Source organism: Pelobates fuscus, chromosome 5, assembly GCF_036172605.1.
Source record: "Pelobates fuscus isolate aPelFus1 chromosome 5, aPelFus1.pri, whole genome shotgun sequence".
NCBI classification, from domain to species: Eukaryota; Metazoa; Chordata; class Amphibia; order Anura; family Pelobatidae; genus Pelobates; species Pelobates fuscus.
In genome coordinates this window covers 215778595-215793154 of record NC_086321.1, presented here as the reverse complement: position 1 = coordinate 215793154, position 14560 = coordinate 215778595, and the positions used below count along the sequence as shown (strand labels likewise).

At 42.6% G+C, this 14560-nt stretch overlaps 1 protein-coding gene across 1 annotated transcript in view; it reads left to right on the top strand.

Moving 5' to 3' along the window:
* The window catches only part of PCSK5 (proprotein convertase subtilisin/kexin type 5), a 399481-nt gene extending 386753 nt beyond the window's left edge, over positions 1–12728 (top strand). Inside the window, exons 36-37 of the mRNA XM_063455029.1 lie at positions 5375–5558; positions 12035–12728. Coding sequence (XP_063311099.1) covers positions 5375–5558; positions 12035–12450 — 600 coding nt within the window. The 3' untranslated portion in view covers positions 12451–12728. The remainder of the gene's footprint in view (positions 1–5374; positions 5559–12034) is intronic.
* The last annotated feature ends 1832 nt before the right edge of the window (positions 12729–14560 follow it).

Genomic DNA, 14560 nt, shown 5'->3' with positions numbered 1-14560 from the left:
GTAGCCGATTATGCTATTCAGTTCCGTACCCTTGCCTCACAGGTAGATTGGACTAATAATGGGCTTACTACTGCGTTTATGGAAGGTCTGTCTGAAACTATGTTGGATGAGGTAGCAGCTAAGGACCTCCCTGTACCCCTGGAGGACCTGATTGACTATCTTATCGATATAGATAACAGGATCCGTGACAGGTTATATACCAGGTCCAGAAATAGACGTTTTGTTCCCGTTAACTCACCTAGAGCTGAGACTCCCGAGGGATCTAAAGGGTCAGAGGAGGAACCTATGCAGTTAGGGGTTGCCAAACTTACTGACGCTGAAAAGCTTTATAGGAGAAAGGAGGGACTTTGTCTTTATTGTGGTAGGAGGGGTCATATGAGACAAGAATGTCCCGTGCGTCTGGGAAACTATCGCACCTAAGACCGTATAGAGGACTGGCCTTGGGTGTGACATCACAGTCCTCACATTTGCCTCTTAATAAATTACTTCTCCCTGTTTCCCTGCACCTTGGTAGTAACTGCATAGTAGGGAATATACTAGCCCTGGTTGATTCCGGAGCGGCCGAAAACTTTATTGATTCCAGTTTTGTCAAGGAGAATAACATACCCACCAGAGAGAAGGAGACACCCTTGGCCGTTGAGGCCATAGATGGTAGACCATTATGCTCTCCAGTTATCACACATGAAACTGTTCCACTACATATGTCTACAGGGGTGTTACACTCTGAGACCATTCAGTTTCAGATCATTACTTCTCCTTCCTCTCACCTCGTGTTAGGGTATCCTTGGTTGCGTACTCATAATCCCACCATTGATTGGGAGTCAGGACAAATAGTTTCTTGGAGTGATTCTTACCAAGAGTCTTGTATTGTTAAAATCACCCCTTTGAATTCTACTAATATTCCTCCCGTGCCTACGGTCATACCCCCTCAGTACCTGTCTCTTAAATCTGTTTTTGATAAAAGGGAGGCTGAAAAATTGCCACCTCACAGGCCTTACGACTGTGCTATTAATTTACTACCTGGTACGATGCCTCCCAAAGGGAGAATATATCCTTTATCTCCTCAGGAGAATCTGGTTATGGAGGAATATATTAAGGAATCTTTAGAGAAGGGATTTATAAGAAGATCCTCTTCCCCGGCAGGGGCTGGTTTCTTCTTTGTATCTAAGAAAGATGGCGAATTAAGGCCTTGTATTGACTATAGGGGCCTAAATAAAATCACCGTCAAAAATGCGTACCCCATACCTTTGATCACAGAACTATTTGATAGGCTTAAACAGGCCACAGTTTTTACTAAATTGGACCTTAGGGGTGCTTACAATCTCATACGTATCAAAAAGGATCACGAATGGAAGACCGCATTCAATACCAGGAGTGGCCACTACGAATATACTGTGATGCCCTTTGGCCTTTGTAACGCCCCAGCAGTTTTTCAAGAATTTATTAATGATGTCCTACGTCAATATATACATACATTCGTTATAGTATACTTGGACGACATATTAATTTATTCTACTGATTTACAGACTCATCACATGCATGTTAAATTAGTGTTGAGAACTCTTCTGGTTAACGGTCTCTATTGCAAACTCGAAAAATGTTCATTTGATCAATCTGAAGTCCAATTCTTGGGTTATATAATCTCTGCCAAGGGTTTTCGTATGGATCCCAAGAAGCTTTCTGCCATTATGGAATGGCCTCTACCTCAGGGTTTGAAAGCCATTCAGCGTTTTCTGGGGTTCTCAAATTATTATAGGCGTTTTATTAAAGGGTTTTCTGCCATTGTAGCACCTATAACCAGAATGACCAAGAAGGATGGTAATACTCATGTCTGGAAACCAGAAGCACTCGAGGCCTTTGAATTCCTGAAGGCTTCATTTGCCTCTGCTCCTATTTTACAGCATCCTGTCCCTTCACTGCCCTTTATTCTTGAAGTTGATGCTTCTGAGATAGGGGTAGGTGCTATCTTGTCTCAAAGAGATTCACCTGAAAAGCCGTTACACCCTTGTGGCTTCTTTTCCAGACAGATGTCCAAAGCAGAGAAGAATTATGATGTAGGCAATCGTGAACTCCTTGCTATCATTTTGGCGCTCAAGGAATGGAGACATCTGCTAGAGGGTACTAGGGATCCCATCCTCATTTTAACAGATCACAAAAACCTCTCCTATCTCAGTGAAGCAAAAAGATTGTCTTCTAGGCAGGCCAGGTGGTCTCTGTTTTTGTCTCGTTTTAATTACATAATCACATACAGACCAGGTGATCGTAATACTAAAGCTGACGCTCTGTCCAGACAATTCGAGACTACTGACAAACTCGAGATCGATGTTACCCCTGTCATTCCGCCTGACAGAATAATAGCTACTACTGTTCTTTCTATTTCGTCTTCCCTCTTACAAGCTATTCAGGCTAAACAAAACTTGGCTCCTGGGGAGAGGCCTGCTGATAAGCTATTCGTTGATATACCGGAGAGACGAGACATCTTGTCATTATATCATGACACTAGAACTGCTGGACACCCTGGTATTTCTAAGACATTCTCAGCAGTTTCTAGATATTTCTGGTGGGCTTCCTTGCGCAAGGACGTAACCGATTACGTTAATGCCTGTAGTACTTGTGCCAGTATGAAGTCCTCCCACAGAGTTCCCTGTGGGTTGTTGCATCCGTTGCCCATACCCGAGAGGCCGTGGTCCAATATATCCATGGATTTTATTGTTGAATTACCTCCCTCTAATGGTAAAACTGTCATCCTGATGATTGTGGATCGTTTTTCTAAGATGGCTCATTTTGTGTCCCTTGTCAAATTGCCATCATCCAAGGAACTTGCCTCTATCTTTGCCAGGGAGGTGTTTCGGTTGCATGGTATTCCCACTTCGATCGTGTCCGATAGGGGTAGCCAGTTTATCTCCAGATTCTGGAAAACGTTTTGTACAGAGATGGGTATCTCCCTCTCGTTTTCTTCCGCTTACCACCCCCAGTCTAATGGAGCTGCTGAACGTGCCAACCAATCTCTAGAGCAGTATCTTCGTTGTTTCGTGTCCCACCATCAGAACAATTGGGCTGACCTTCTTCCTTGGGCTGAGTTTGCTCGTAATAATGCTGCTCATGAATCCTCCGGTAACAGCCCTTTTTACGTTGTTTATGGCCGGCATCCCGTGGTTCTTCCAGCTGCGTTCTCCTTGCAGGGCATGCCAGCTCTGGATGAACATTTGGCTAGTCTACGTAATACTTGGGAGCAGGTTCAGTGTTCTTTGGTGGCTTCCGCTGCTCGCCAGAAGGTTCAGGCAGACAAGCATCGCAGGGCGGCTCCATCCTATGCTGTGGGAGACCGGGTTTGGCTTTCTACTCGCAATATTCGTCTTCGTGTGCCTTCTATGAAGTTGGCCCCTCGTTTTATTGGTCCTTTTCGTATCTTGCATGTGGTTAATCCTGTCTCGTATGCATTGGATCTTCCGAGGAATCTACGCATTCCTAACGTGTTTCATACCTCCTTGTTAAAACCCCTCCTGTGCAACCGTTATACTCGGCATGTCCCTCCTCCTCCTCCGGTTTCTGTGGAGGGCCATGAGGAATTTGAAGTGGCGGCTATAATTGACTCTCGTTTTCTTCGGGGTCGCCTCCAATATCTGGTACATTGGAAGGGCTATGGGTCTGAGGAACGCAGTTGGATTTCCGCTGGCGCTGTTCACGCTCCTCGCCTTGTGCGTTCTTTCCACGCTCGTTTTCCTGCCAGGCCTGCTCCTCCCCGCCCGGTGGGCGTGTCTTCAGGGGGGGTACTGTAGCGGTACTTACCCTCTCCAGGGGCCGGCCGGGGTCCTCTCTTCTCGCCGCGCGCGGTCCTGCTCCTGCACGAGCCGCGCGCGGCTCAGCCAACAATAAGATCAGTCAGGCGGGCAGTGACCGCGAGAAGCGGTCACGTGTCCCGCCCGACACTAAGAGCGCGCCGCGCGTCTCGGGCGCGCTCTTAAAGGGACAGTGGGAGACTAAATTAGAATCAGTCTCCCATTGGCCCCTGTCATGCCACGTTTCCCATACACTCACGTTTTGGGGGCGTGGATATGACAGGGGCCAATCAAAGTGAACATTAGGGTATTTATACTCACCTGTTTCCTTTGCTCCTTGCCCTATCGTGGTTTCTGTCCAGTTCCCTTTAGTGCTTGTATCGTTCAGTTGGTTTTTTGGTGCTTGACCTTGGCTTTGTTCCTGACTCCGCTCTCTCTTTATCCTTGCTTGCTTATCCGCTGTTTTGTCCTCTGTGTACCAGTCCTCGGCTTGTTCTACGTTACGCTGTCTCTCAGTTCCCTTGACCTCGGCTTGTTCTAGACTCTGTCTTTCTTATACTCGTCCAAGTCCGGCCATTCTAAGGTCCAGTAAGACGAACCCTGGTTTCTTGTCTCTTGACTATCTGAACTATTCCTGCGTGTTGGGGTATATTACCGTGACAGGAGTGCTGGAAGCTCTCTCTTTGAGTAAAGCAGTACTTAGCTCATTGAGGGAATAAGGATTTAGCTAATTGAGAGCGATAATCTGACACTGTTAGCCATGAAGTAGCTCTGCACTGCAGGACATAGCTCAGGACAGCTTATGGAAGATGTCATTATTATGTTGATAGAGTAATTATATAATGATTTGTTCATTAATTGGTTGTGAATGGTATTGGTCAGAAAATACATTGTCTAGATCTGGATAAAAAGTCATGTTTTTGAGTACAGAGAGTAAATTCCAGGGCAGTCCATGGTAAATTTAATGGTAAATTTTCAAGCAGGACAAAAGTGGTAAGTGGTGTCCCTCAGGATTCTGTTCTGGGTCCACTTCTATTCAACATATATATAAACGATCCTGACGTAGGTGACCAAGCCATGTTTCAGTGTTTGCAGATGACACAAAACCCTGTAAAGTAATACAATGTGAGCAGGATATAGATTTTCTGCAGAGGGATTTAGATAGATTGGGAGACTGAGTGCTCCAATGGCAGATTAAATTTAATGTAGAAAAAATAAGTTATGGGGTGCACAAGAAATTTACACCCTAAATGGTAGTGAATTAGGGATAACAACACGAGTCTATACAGATATTTAAACAGCAATTGGATAAATACTTGCAGCAACATAATATACAGGGATATCAATTTTACTTAGTGGGGTAATAGCCTTTTGATCCAAGGAGATATCTGACTCCCAATCTGGGGTCAAGAATGGATTTGTTTTCCTAGTTTGTTGCAAAATTGGATGTGCTTCAGACTAGGTTTTTTGCCTTCTTTTGGATAAACAGGACAAACAAATCTGAGAAAGGCTGAACTTGATGAACACATGTCTCTTTTCAGGTATGTACCTATGTAACTATATTAGGCAATTATTGTGTTTGTATATTTTTATAGGACCCAGATGTGAAATGTGACAGATGCCATGATAGCTGTGTAGAGTGTAAGGGACCAGGCCCTCTCAACTGCACAGTGTGTCCAGCAAGTTTTGTTCTATATGTGGACGAAAGTCGATGTGTTCATTGCTGCACTACCAAACCAGAGGATTCAGGAGAATGCTGCGATTGTGCTGAAACACTAGGTAAAGTTACTTTGTGGTAAAAATCTTTGGGTAATAGCAAAAATATGAATGTTATTAATAGTGCCAAAGTCATTGTACATAATTGGAGCAGTCAGTATCTTCATGCCAGCACGCATTCTAAATAAAAACTCTAGGAAATTACTCTTTAGGGCCAGACTTAGAAAAAATCTGGCCCGGATATTTTTTAATCACTCAGAGGCTCAGTGATAAGGAATGCGGGGCCAGAAAGGCATGGTATTTTGCAGGGCTCGAGTCCTGCAGGAACGCATGGGAATGGCGTTCCTGCACTTTTTCCAAAGCAAGGAACGCCGTTCCCGCTAGTGATCCTGCAGGACCTGCCCTGCTACCTGCATACAGGGGCCATCACACGCTGTGTTCCCTCTCCAGCTCTAACTCTCGCGAGACCCGCGGCTTTCAGAGCGTTGCCACGGGTTACCATGACAACGCTCCGCACAGGCGAGTCTCGCGAGAGTTAGAGCTGGAGAGGGAACACAGCGTGTGATGGCCCCTGTGTGCAGCGGCTGCTTCCCTCCACCGGACCACCAGGCGATCTCCCCCCTCCCTGACAAGGTAAGAAGCAGGTAAGAAGCAGGGAGGGGGAGATAATATAAACACATAAAGTAAAAAAAAAAAAATGCTCCCCCCTATCATCCAGCACACACACACACACACATACACACATCATCCAGCACACACACACACAGCATCCAGCACACACACACACACACACACACATCATCCAGCACACACACATCACCCAGCACACACACACACACACATCATCCAGCACATACACACACACACACACATCACCCAGCACACACACACATGCACACACATCACCCAGCACACACACACACACATCACCCAGCACACACACACACACACACACACACACACATCATCCAGCACACACACACATAATCCAGCACACACACACACACACACACATCATCCAGCACACACACACACATCATCCAACAAACACACACACACACATCACGCAGCGCACACACACACATCATGCAGCACACACACACTTCATCCAGCACACACACACACTTCATCCAGCACTGCATTCATTATCCACAATCTGCACTTACTACAAACACACTGCATTCATTATACACACTGTGCACTCATTATACACACTCTGCACTCACTACAAACACACTACATTCACTACACACACTGCATTAATTATACACACATTGCACTCACTACAAACACACTACATTCACTATACACACTGTACTCACTACACACACTACATTCACTATGCACACTCTGCATTCATTATACACTCTCTGCATTCACTACACACTACATTCACTACACACTACATTCACTACAAGCACACTACATTCATTATACACACTCTGCACTCACTACAAACACACTGCACTCACTGCAAACACACGACATTCATTATACACACTGCACTCACTACAAACACACTACATTTATTATACACACTGCACTCACTTCAAACACACTTCATTCATTATACACACTCTGCACTCACTACAAACACACCACATTTATTATACACAATCTGCACTCACTACAAAAGCACTGCATTCATTATACACAATCTGCACTTACTACACACACACTACATTCATTATACACACTCTGCCATCACTACAAACACACTACATTTATTATACACACTGCACTCACTACAAACACACTACATTCATTATTCATACTCTGTATTCACTACAAACACACTACATTCATTATACACACTCTGCACTCACTACAAACACACCACATGTATTATACACCATCTGCACTCACTACAAACACACTACATTCATTATTCATACTCTGCATTCACTACAAACACACTACATTCACTACACACACTGCATTAATTATACACACATTGCACTCACTACAAACACACTACATTCACTATACACACTGTACTCACTACACACACTACATTCACTATGCACACTCTGCATTCATTATACACTCTCTGCATTCACTACACACTACATTCACTACACACTACATTCACTACAAGCACACTACATTCATTATACACACTCTGCACTCACTACAAACACACTGCACTCACTGCAAACACACGACATTCATTATACACACTGCACTCACTACAAACACACTACATTTATTATACACACTGCACTCACTTCAAACACACTTCATTCATTATACACAATCTGCACTTACTACACACACACTACATTCATTATACACACTCTGCCATCACTACAAAAACACTACATTTATTATACACACTGCACTCACTACAAACACACTACATTCATTATTCATACTCTGTATTCACTACAAACACACTACATTCATTATACACACTCTGCACTCACTACAAACACACCACATGTATTATACACCATCTGCACTCACTACAAACACACTACATTCATTATTCATACTCTGCATTCACTACAAACACACTACATTCATTATACACACACTGAACTCACAACAAACACACTATATTAATTATACACACTCTGCACACACTACATTCATTATTCATACTCTGCATTCACTACAAACACACTACATTCATTATACATGCACTGCACTATATGCATAGGGCAGGGGAGGGGGGGCGGTAATCTTGGGTGAGTTCCCACACTTTTTTCCCTAGGACTTGACCCCTGGTATTTTGTCAACACCAATGGCAAGCATGTCCCCTGTCAAAGTGAGCAAATTACTGTAGTCCAATGCTCTTCCAGGGCAGTCCATGTGCAGAGACCTGCTGAAGAGCTCTCGCATGAGACGAAGACCCTGTAATTGTTCTATGCAGCACAAGTAAATGTAATGACAAGCGTGTGCTGATTTTGCTTGTGACTTGTCTCTAGTGCTTCATAAGTAGGATACCAGAATACAAAAGGACCAGAAAAACATATTGTGCATGTGTTTGGAGGCTTCTTGTGGGATTGTGTGTGCATAGAATGAGCTGATTGTGATGTGGTGTTTTGTATAAATAGGTTGCTTTCCCTTGTGTTGTGTTTGTTGTGTTCTATGCGTGGCTAGGGGCTGTAGAGAATGAGTGAGTGTGTGTGTGTGTGTGTGTGTGTGTGTGTGTGTGTATATAGGGGGAATAGTGTGTGTATAAGGGATGTAGTGAGTTAATGCATAGGGGCTGTCGTTTATATGTGTATAGGGGATGTGGTGTGTGGAGGTACTGTAGAGAGTTTGTGTTTAGGGAATGTAGTGTGTGTTTATTTGAATACAGAGGATCTAGTGCATCCATAGGGGAGTATGTATAGGGGATGTAGTTTGTATGTCAGGAATGTAGTATATGTGTAGGTTGTGCATTGTGCGTAATGTGTCTATAGTGGCTTTAGGGTGTATATAGGATATGCTAACCTTGTTTCAATAATATGTATCAGATCGATTGCAATATGTGTCCTTTTCTGACAGTGCCTCCCTTGCTCTCCAAGTCATGTGTGGTGTACCACAAGGCGCGATATTCGTCCCCCTCCTATTCACATTATTCATAAATGATCTACCTAATGTCTACAAAGAATCAACTGTGCACATGTATGCAGACAAAACCGCAAACTAAGCAAACCAAGTCTGTCACAGATAAACTGTTCATAAACCCTGACAAAACCATCACAATGATCTTTGGAACAGTGCTTAAAATACATAAACTTCAAAATTCCCATCTTTGCATCATAATAAAATCAAATAACACACTGACTGCAGTCCATTTTTTCAAATATCTAGGTGTGTGGATAGACCCTAACCTATCATTTGGCCTCCATATTGAAAAACTCTCATCAAAATTTTATCCAAAACTAGGTGCCCTGTACAGACACAAATCCTGTCTAAGCCCTACAGTAAGGAAACAGATTGTACATTAAATGTTAATGCGACAACTCTGCAGAACATTCTATTCAGGTAGGGTGGAAGCATCCCAGAAGCTATTAAACACAAGGCTGGAGAGGTGGAGGTTGCATCTAGATTCCAGCGATAGCCAATTTAACATGCCACAATGATGGGTCATGTGATTACATTGTAATGCAAAGCGACAGAGTTATTCAGTGTAGTTTTGAAGGTGAGATTGCAGCACAGATGCTTATACTATATCCCTATATTCAATGACTGCCTTGTGTTTAAGAGCTTTTTTGGGGAAGCTTCCACCCTACCTGAATATAATGCTCTGCCCAGTTGTTTCCACCTCCTATAACCTCCAATCCAGTACCAGCACAGTATTTATCATACCACAATACAAAAAGAAAGTGTCTCAATCCTCATTCTCCTACAGAGCACCACGATTAAGGAATAGCCTCACTCACACCATCAAATCCTCTCCCAGTCTAAAATCTTTTGAGAGTTCTTTGTCACTATACCTGTTTACAGAATGCACCCGTAATCATGGTTGATTATATTTCTTATCTGTACGTGTTCTGTGTTAAATTTGTAGCTTTTATTATTATTTAATATATTATTTTGTATTTTATAGTACCATATTGGAACAATGCAATGTTTGGGGACATACTTGAAAACTCATTGTATGTTTCCTGGTAAAATAATTTATATATAATATGAGATCCATTGTGTGTGTGTAGGGGATACAGTGTGTGTACTGGATCTAGTGTGTGTAGAGGATCCAAAGTGTGTCTGGAATGCAGTGTGTGTATAGTTAAAGGCCTATATTATGTGTGTGGGGTGGAGATGGTAAGAAAAGTATATATATATGTATGTGTGTAATTTTTTTAATACTACAATGTTTTGATATTTAATTTTATTATAAAAAAACAAAAACCTTTATTTCACCCCTCTTTTCTTACCTTTGACCAGGGAGGGGGGACATTACAAGCCCTGGGTTTAGTGAGTGACTGTAGCCTGCAGCTCCTCCTGCTACAGTTCACTCCTCTCACAAGAACCGGTACTGTGCTATGACGGAGCATTTACTTTGGTAACCGTGACAATTCTCTGAGGTCACAAGCGGAGCATTCAGAAACTGTCAGAGCTACAGACTAGAGTTCCTGGGTCCTACATCCCTTGCTCTTTGCATTCAACTGCCACTGGGCCAGTCAGGGAGATTTTTGAAGGCACATAGCAAGGCCTGTGCTTGAATAGCGCGGCCCTACATGGGCCGGTAGGGAAGATGCTTGAATAGCACCAGCCCTGTATGGGCCGGTAAGTAAGATAGCGTCGGCCCAAAGCCATCACGGTCCACCATGCTTTTGCCTGGTTTACCCAATGGCCAATCCAGGCCTGTAACCATGAGATAAGGTAACAAATAATATTTCAGAGAAATGGACATTAGCATTGATAAAGGGCAATTGCTCTAAACGTTTGTTTTACTTTGTCCTCCTGAAATTAAAGGTATAGCACCAGGGGGTGCACTGCAAATTCAAGTTGCGCAAGACTAATATCTTTTTTCCCTTCTTGGGTTAAATTTGAAATGGTGGAACACATGGGGCTCTATTCACTTTGAGTGGTATCAATTACTCTCTTTTTTTCTCAAATGTCTTCAGTTTGGCAGATAAATTCTCCCGAGGTTCTCTTTATTATCCACTATAAAGTGAATTGAAACTGCTACGATCTGATGATCCATGCTATTTTAAAATGCATTTCATTGCTGTAGTGAGATTCATTTGAAAACAAGCAAGCAGAATTGTATGATGAATTGCACTGCTATGAGAAGAAATCTGAAGTCCATTATGACAAGAAAAACAGTAATTGCCAACTGTTGGCATGGGAGCTATGTTTCCTCGTGATACTTGACTAATGCCTGACTTAGAATCAGGAGAATTTAAATCCATAATAGTTTTCATCGATTGTTAACCACTAGAAGAGGAGTTGTTTTGGACTTTACTTCCTGGAATTGCTGCTGGTTCATTGAATTTTTTAGTTCAGTGTGCGCAGAGGTATGCTACTTTGAAATGCACAGCTCCCACTTCAGTGTTCCGGACATAACAATAACTGTAGCAGGTCAAAAAAACATCCATGTGGATTTAAATAGGGGCTTGGATCAGGTGAATTGCCAAGGGAATGTGGGAATGTAAATTGGGGAGAGATTTCTAAATTGCAGGGAAATGAGGGGTTCTAGTATGGCAGGTACAGGTTAATTGCAGGTCAATGTGGGGATCTAATATGGAAAGAGAAGGGGTTAATTTTGTAGTGGACTGTGTGGACATACATTGGGTTTGTTTGGTGTTTAATATCAGGATGTGAATATAAGGGAGAATATAGAGCTTCGTCATAACGTGCAGTGCATGAGTAAATTATAGAATTTACCAGCACTGTGCATGCTTTTTTTTTTTTTATAAATTCTTTAATTAGTCGTGTTTTATAATTGTGCAACTTGCTCATAGTTTATTTCTCAGGGTTTCAAAGTAAAAGGTTGTCTTGTTATACTCACAAGTGACTGTGCATGCTTTTTAATCATATTTGTATAAAGTTGAACTGTTAAGACATTTAGAATTCTTTTCTGTTTGTTTATCTTACAGATGAATGTATATTAAGGACTGGGCTTTTGGCAGAAAACAAAGGAAATAAGAAGATTGCACTGTTTATTGCTACGTTTATCCTGTTGATGCTCATCATTGGCGGCATTGTATTTTTTTGGCGCCGATATAAGGCAAAAGTTAAGTCTGTCACCAAAGCTGGCTACGAAAAGCTTCCAGATCAATCAAAATCATTCCAGTCATTTAAGAGTACCAGAGAAAGTACTTCTAGCTTCCAGCATGACCAAGTAATTGAGTATCATGACCGCGATGACGACGAGGAAGAGGACGATGACGATGATGACATTGTGTACATGGGCCAGGATGGGACAGTGTATAGGAAATTTAAATATGGACTTTTGGAAGATGAAGATGATGAGGATTTAGAGTATGATGATGAAAGCTATTCATTTAGATAATGTATTAAATTAATGGTTTTTTTTGGTCAAACAGAAATAAAGGGAACTGATAATGCATATATGTTTTTAGAACATAACATAACAAAAGGGAGATCTATTGGGAACATTTGTTAAGCCATTCATGGTGCAAAGGGAGTTGTTATAATTAAATGATGTTATTTAACTTTAAAACACAGCCTTAAAGAAGTGTACCACATTTTTCTTTTTTATTTTGGTGCCAGGTTGCAAAAATGTTTGTTTTTGACTGCTGTACACTTGAAATAAATTCCTCTGTTTATTGTGATTTGTTATTCATTTCTATTGTAATCATATAAGAGTATATAATAGTATTCAGTAGATCTCTTTACACAGTGGCGTACACACAATCCATGGGGCCCCAGTGCAAAACTGATCCGTGGCCCCCTCCCGATTCCCCCCCCCTCCCCCGACAGACAGACACACACACACACACACACACACAGACACACACACACATAGAGACACACACACACATAGAGACACACACACACACATACATACAGACAGGCACACACACACAGACAGGCACATACAGACTGACACACATACGACACATACATACAAACAGACAGGCACACACACACAGGCAGACACAGGCATACATACATATATACACACACACACACGCACACACGACGCACATACATACATACAAACAGACAAGCACACACACAGACATACAAAGACATACATACAAACAGGCACACATACAGACAGACACATACAAACACACACATAATATTTAAGTCACCCTCCTGTTTCTTACCTTTTAGGTACAGGCGGGTGACTGGAGTCCAGTGGTGGCTCAGGTGGATGGGAGTCAGAGTTCCCACTCTGACTCCCTGGTCTTCCTCCCGCGCGGGCTCTCAGTAATAGCTGGGAGGAGTGACGTGCAGTCACTTCCTCCAAGCTTGTGATGTAATCACAGGGGGCCCGGTCGCGCTGTTAAAGCGCCCAGCGCTGACCGGGCCCCCTTACAATCCATATCCATCGGGTGGCCCTGACAGCATGGGCCACCCGATGGACCCCTTGGACGGCACTGCCAGGGCCACAAAAGATAATGGTGGGTACCCGGTCGCAGGGGTCCGCAGGGTGGCCGGGCCCCCTGGAGTGACAGGCCCGGTATGTACGCCAGTGCTTTTACACAATTCTTTGTGAAACAGCACATGTATAAAGAAATATAAAACGTGAAGAGTTATATGGATCAGCACAGCAAGCAAAACTCAATTTATTACTGTTATTCTTATTTTACGGATTTTCTGCAACTTTTATGTAATGTAATGTGTTAATATGTCAATGCAACATTTAGTTTTTAACCTTTTTAGTGTGTAATGGGTTACCTTATCAAAGTCTTAGTGTTATCTATGTCCTGTCTGCCTGTGAAAATATGCATTTGTCTTCCAAGTTTTATATTCAATTCCATGGGAAGCCCATGAATGAATCTCACTTGGAGTTGCTTGAAGTAGTCTATTTTAACGTCTATTTTTAAGTAGGTGTTTAAAAAACAAATGTTTAAACAAACCAGGTAAATATTGTCACTGTTTCTCTATACCCGTAGCTTTAAAGACCACTATAGGCACCTAGACCACGGGCTCCGTGTGTAAGTGTTTCTGTGTTTGTCTGTGTATGTGTTCCTATATGTGTCTGTGAATGTCTATGTGCCTGTCTATGCATGTGTGTGGCTGTGTATTTGTATCTGTGCATGTGCATGTCTCGGTCTGTGTGTTTGTCTATGGCTGAGTATAGCCAGTCTCTGTGTAAATTGCTTTTGTGTGCTTGCCTATGTATGTGTGTTTATGTGTGGCATTTTCTATGTCAGTGTATGTCTGTGTATCTGTGGCTTTATGTATGCATCTGTGAATCTGTGTGTATCTGTGAGCATCTAACTATGAGTGTGTATAATTATGAATGTATCTGTGAGTTTGCCAAAAGATGTATTAAGGGGTGGCATTTAAGAGGGACCAGAGTTGGGGGCTTTAGTGAGGGGTTACCAAGATGTGTATTGGGCTAAAGCTCTCGGTGTTTTTTAAGCCTTGCAATGCCCCTGATTCAGGTCTGCTACACTGGAGGAAGCTGTTTCTTCTAACAGCCT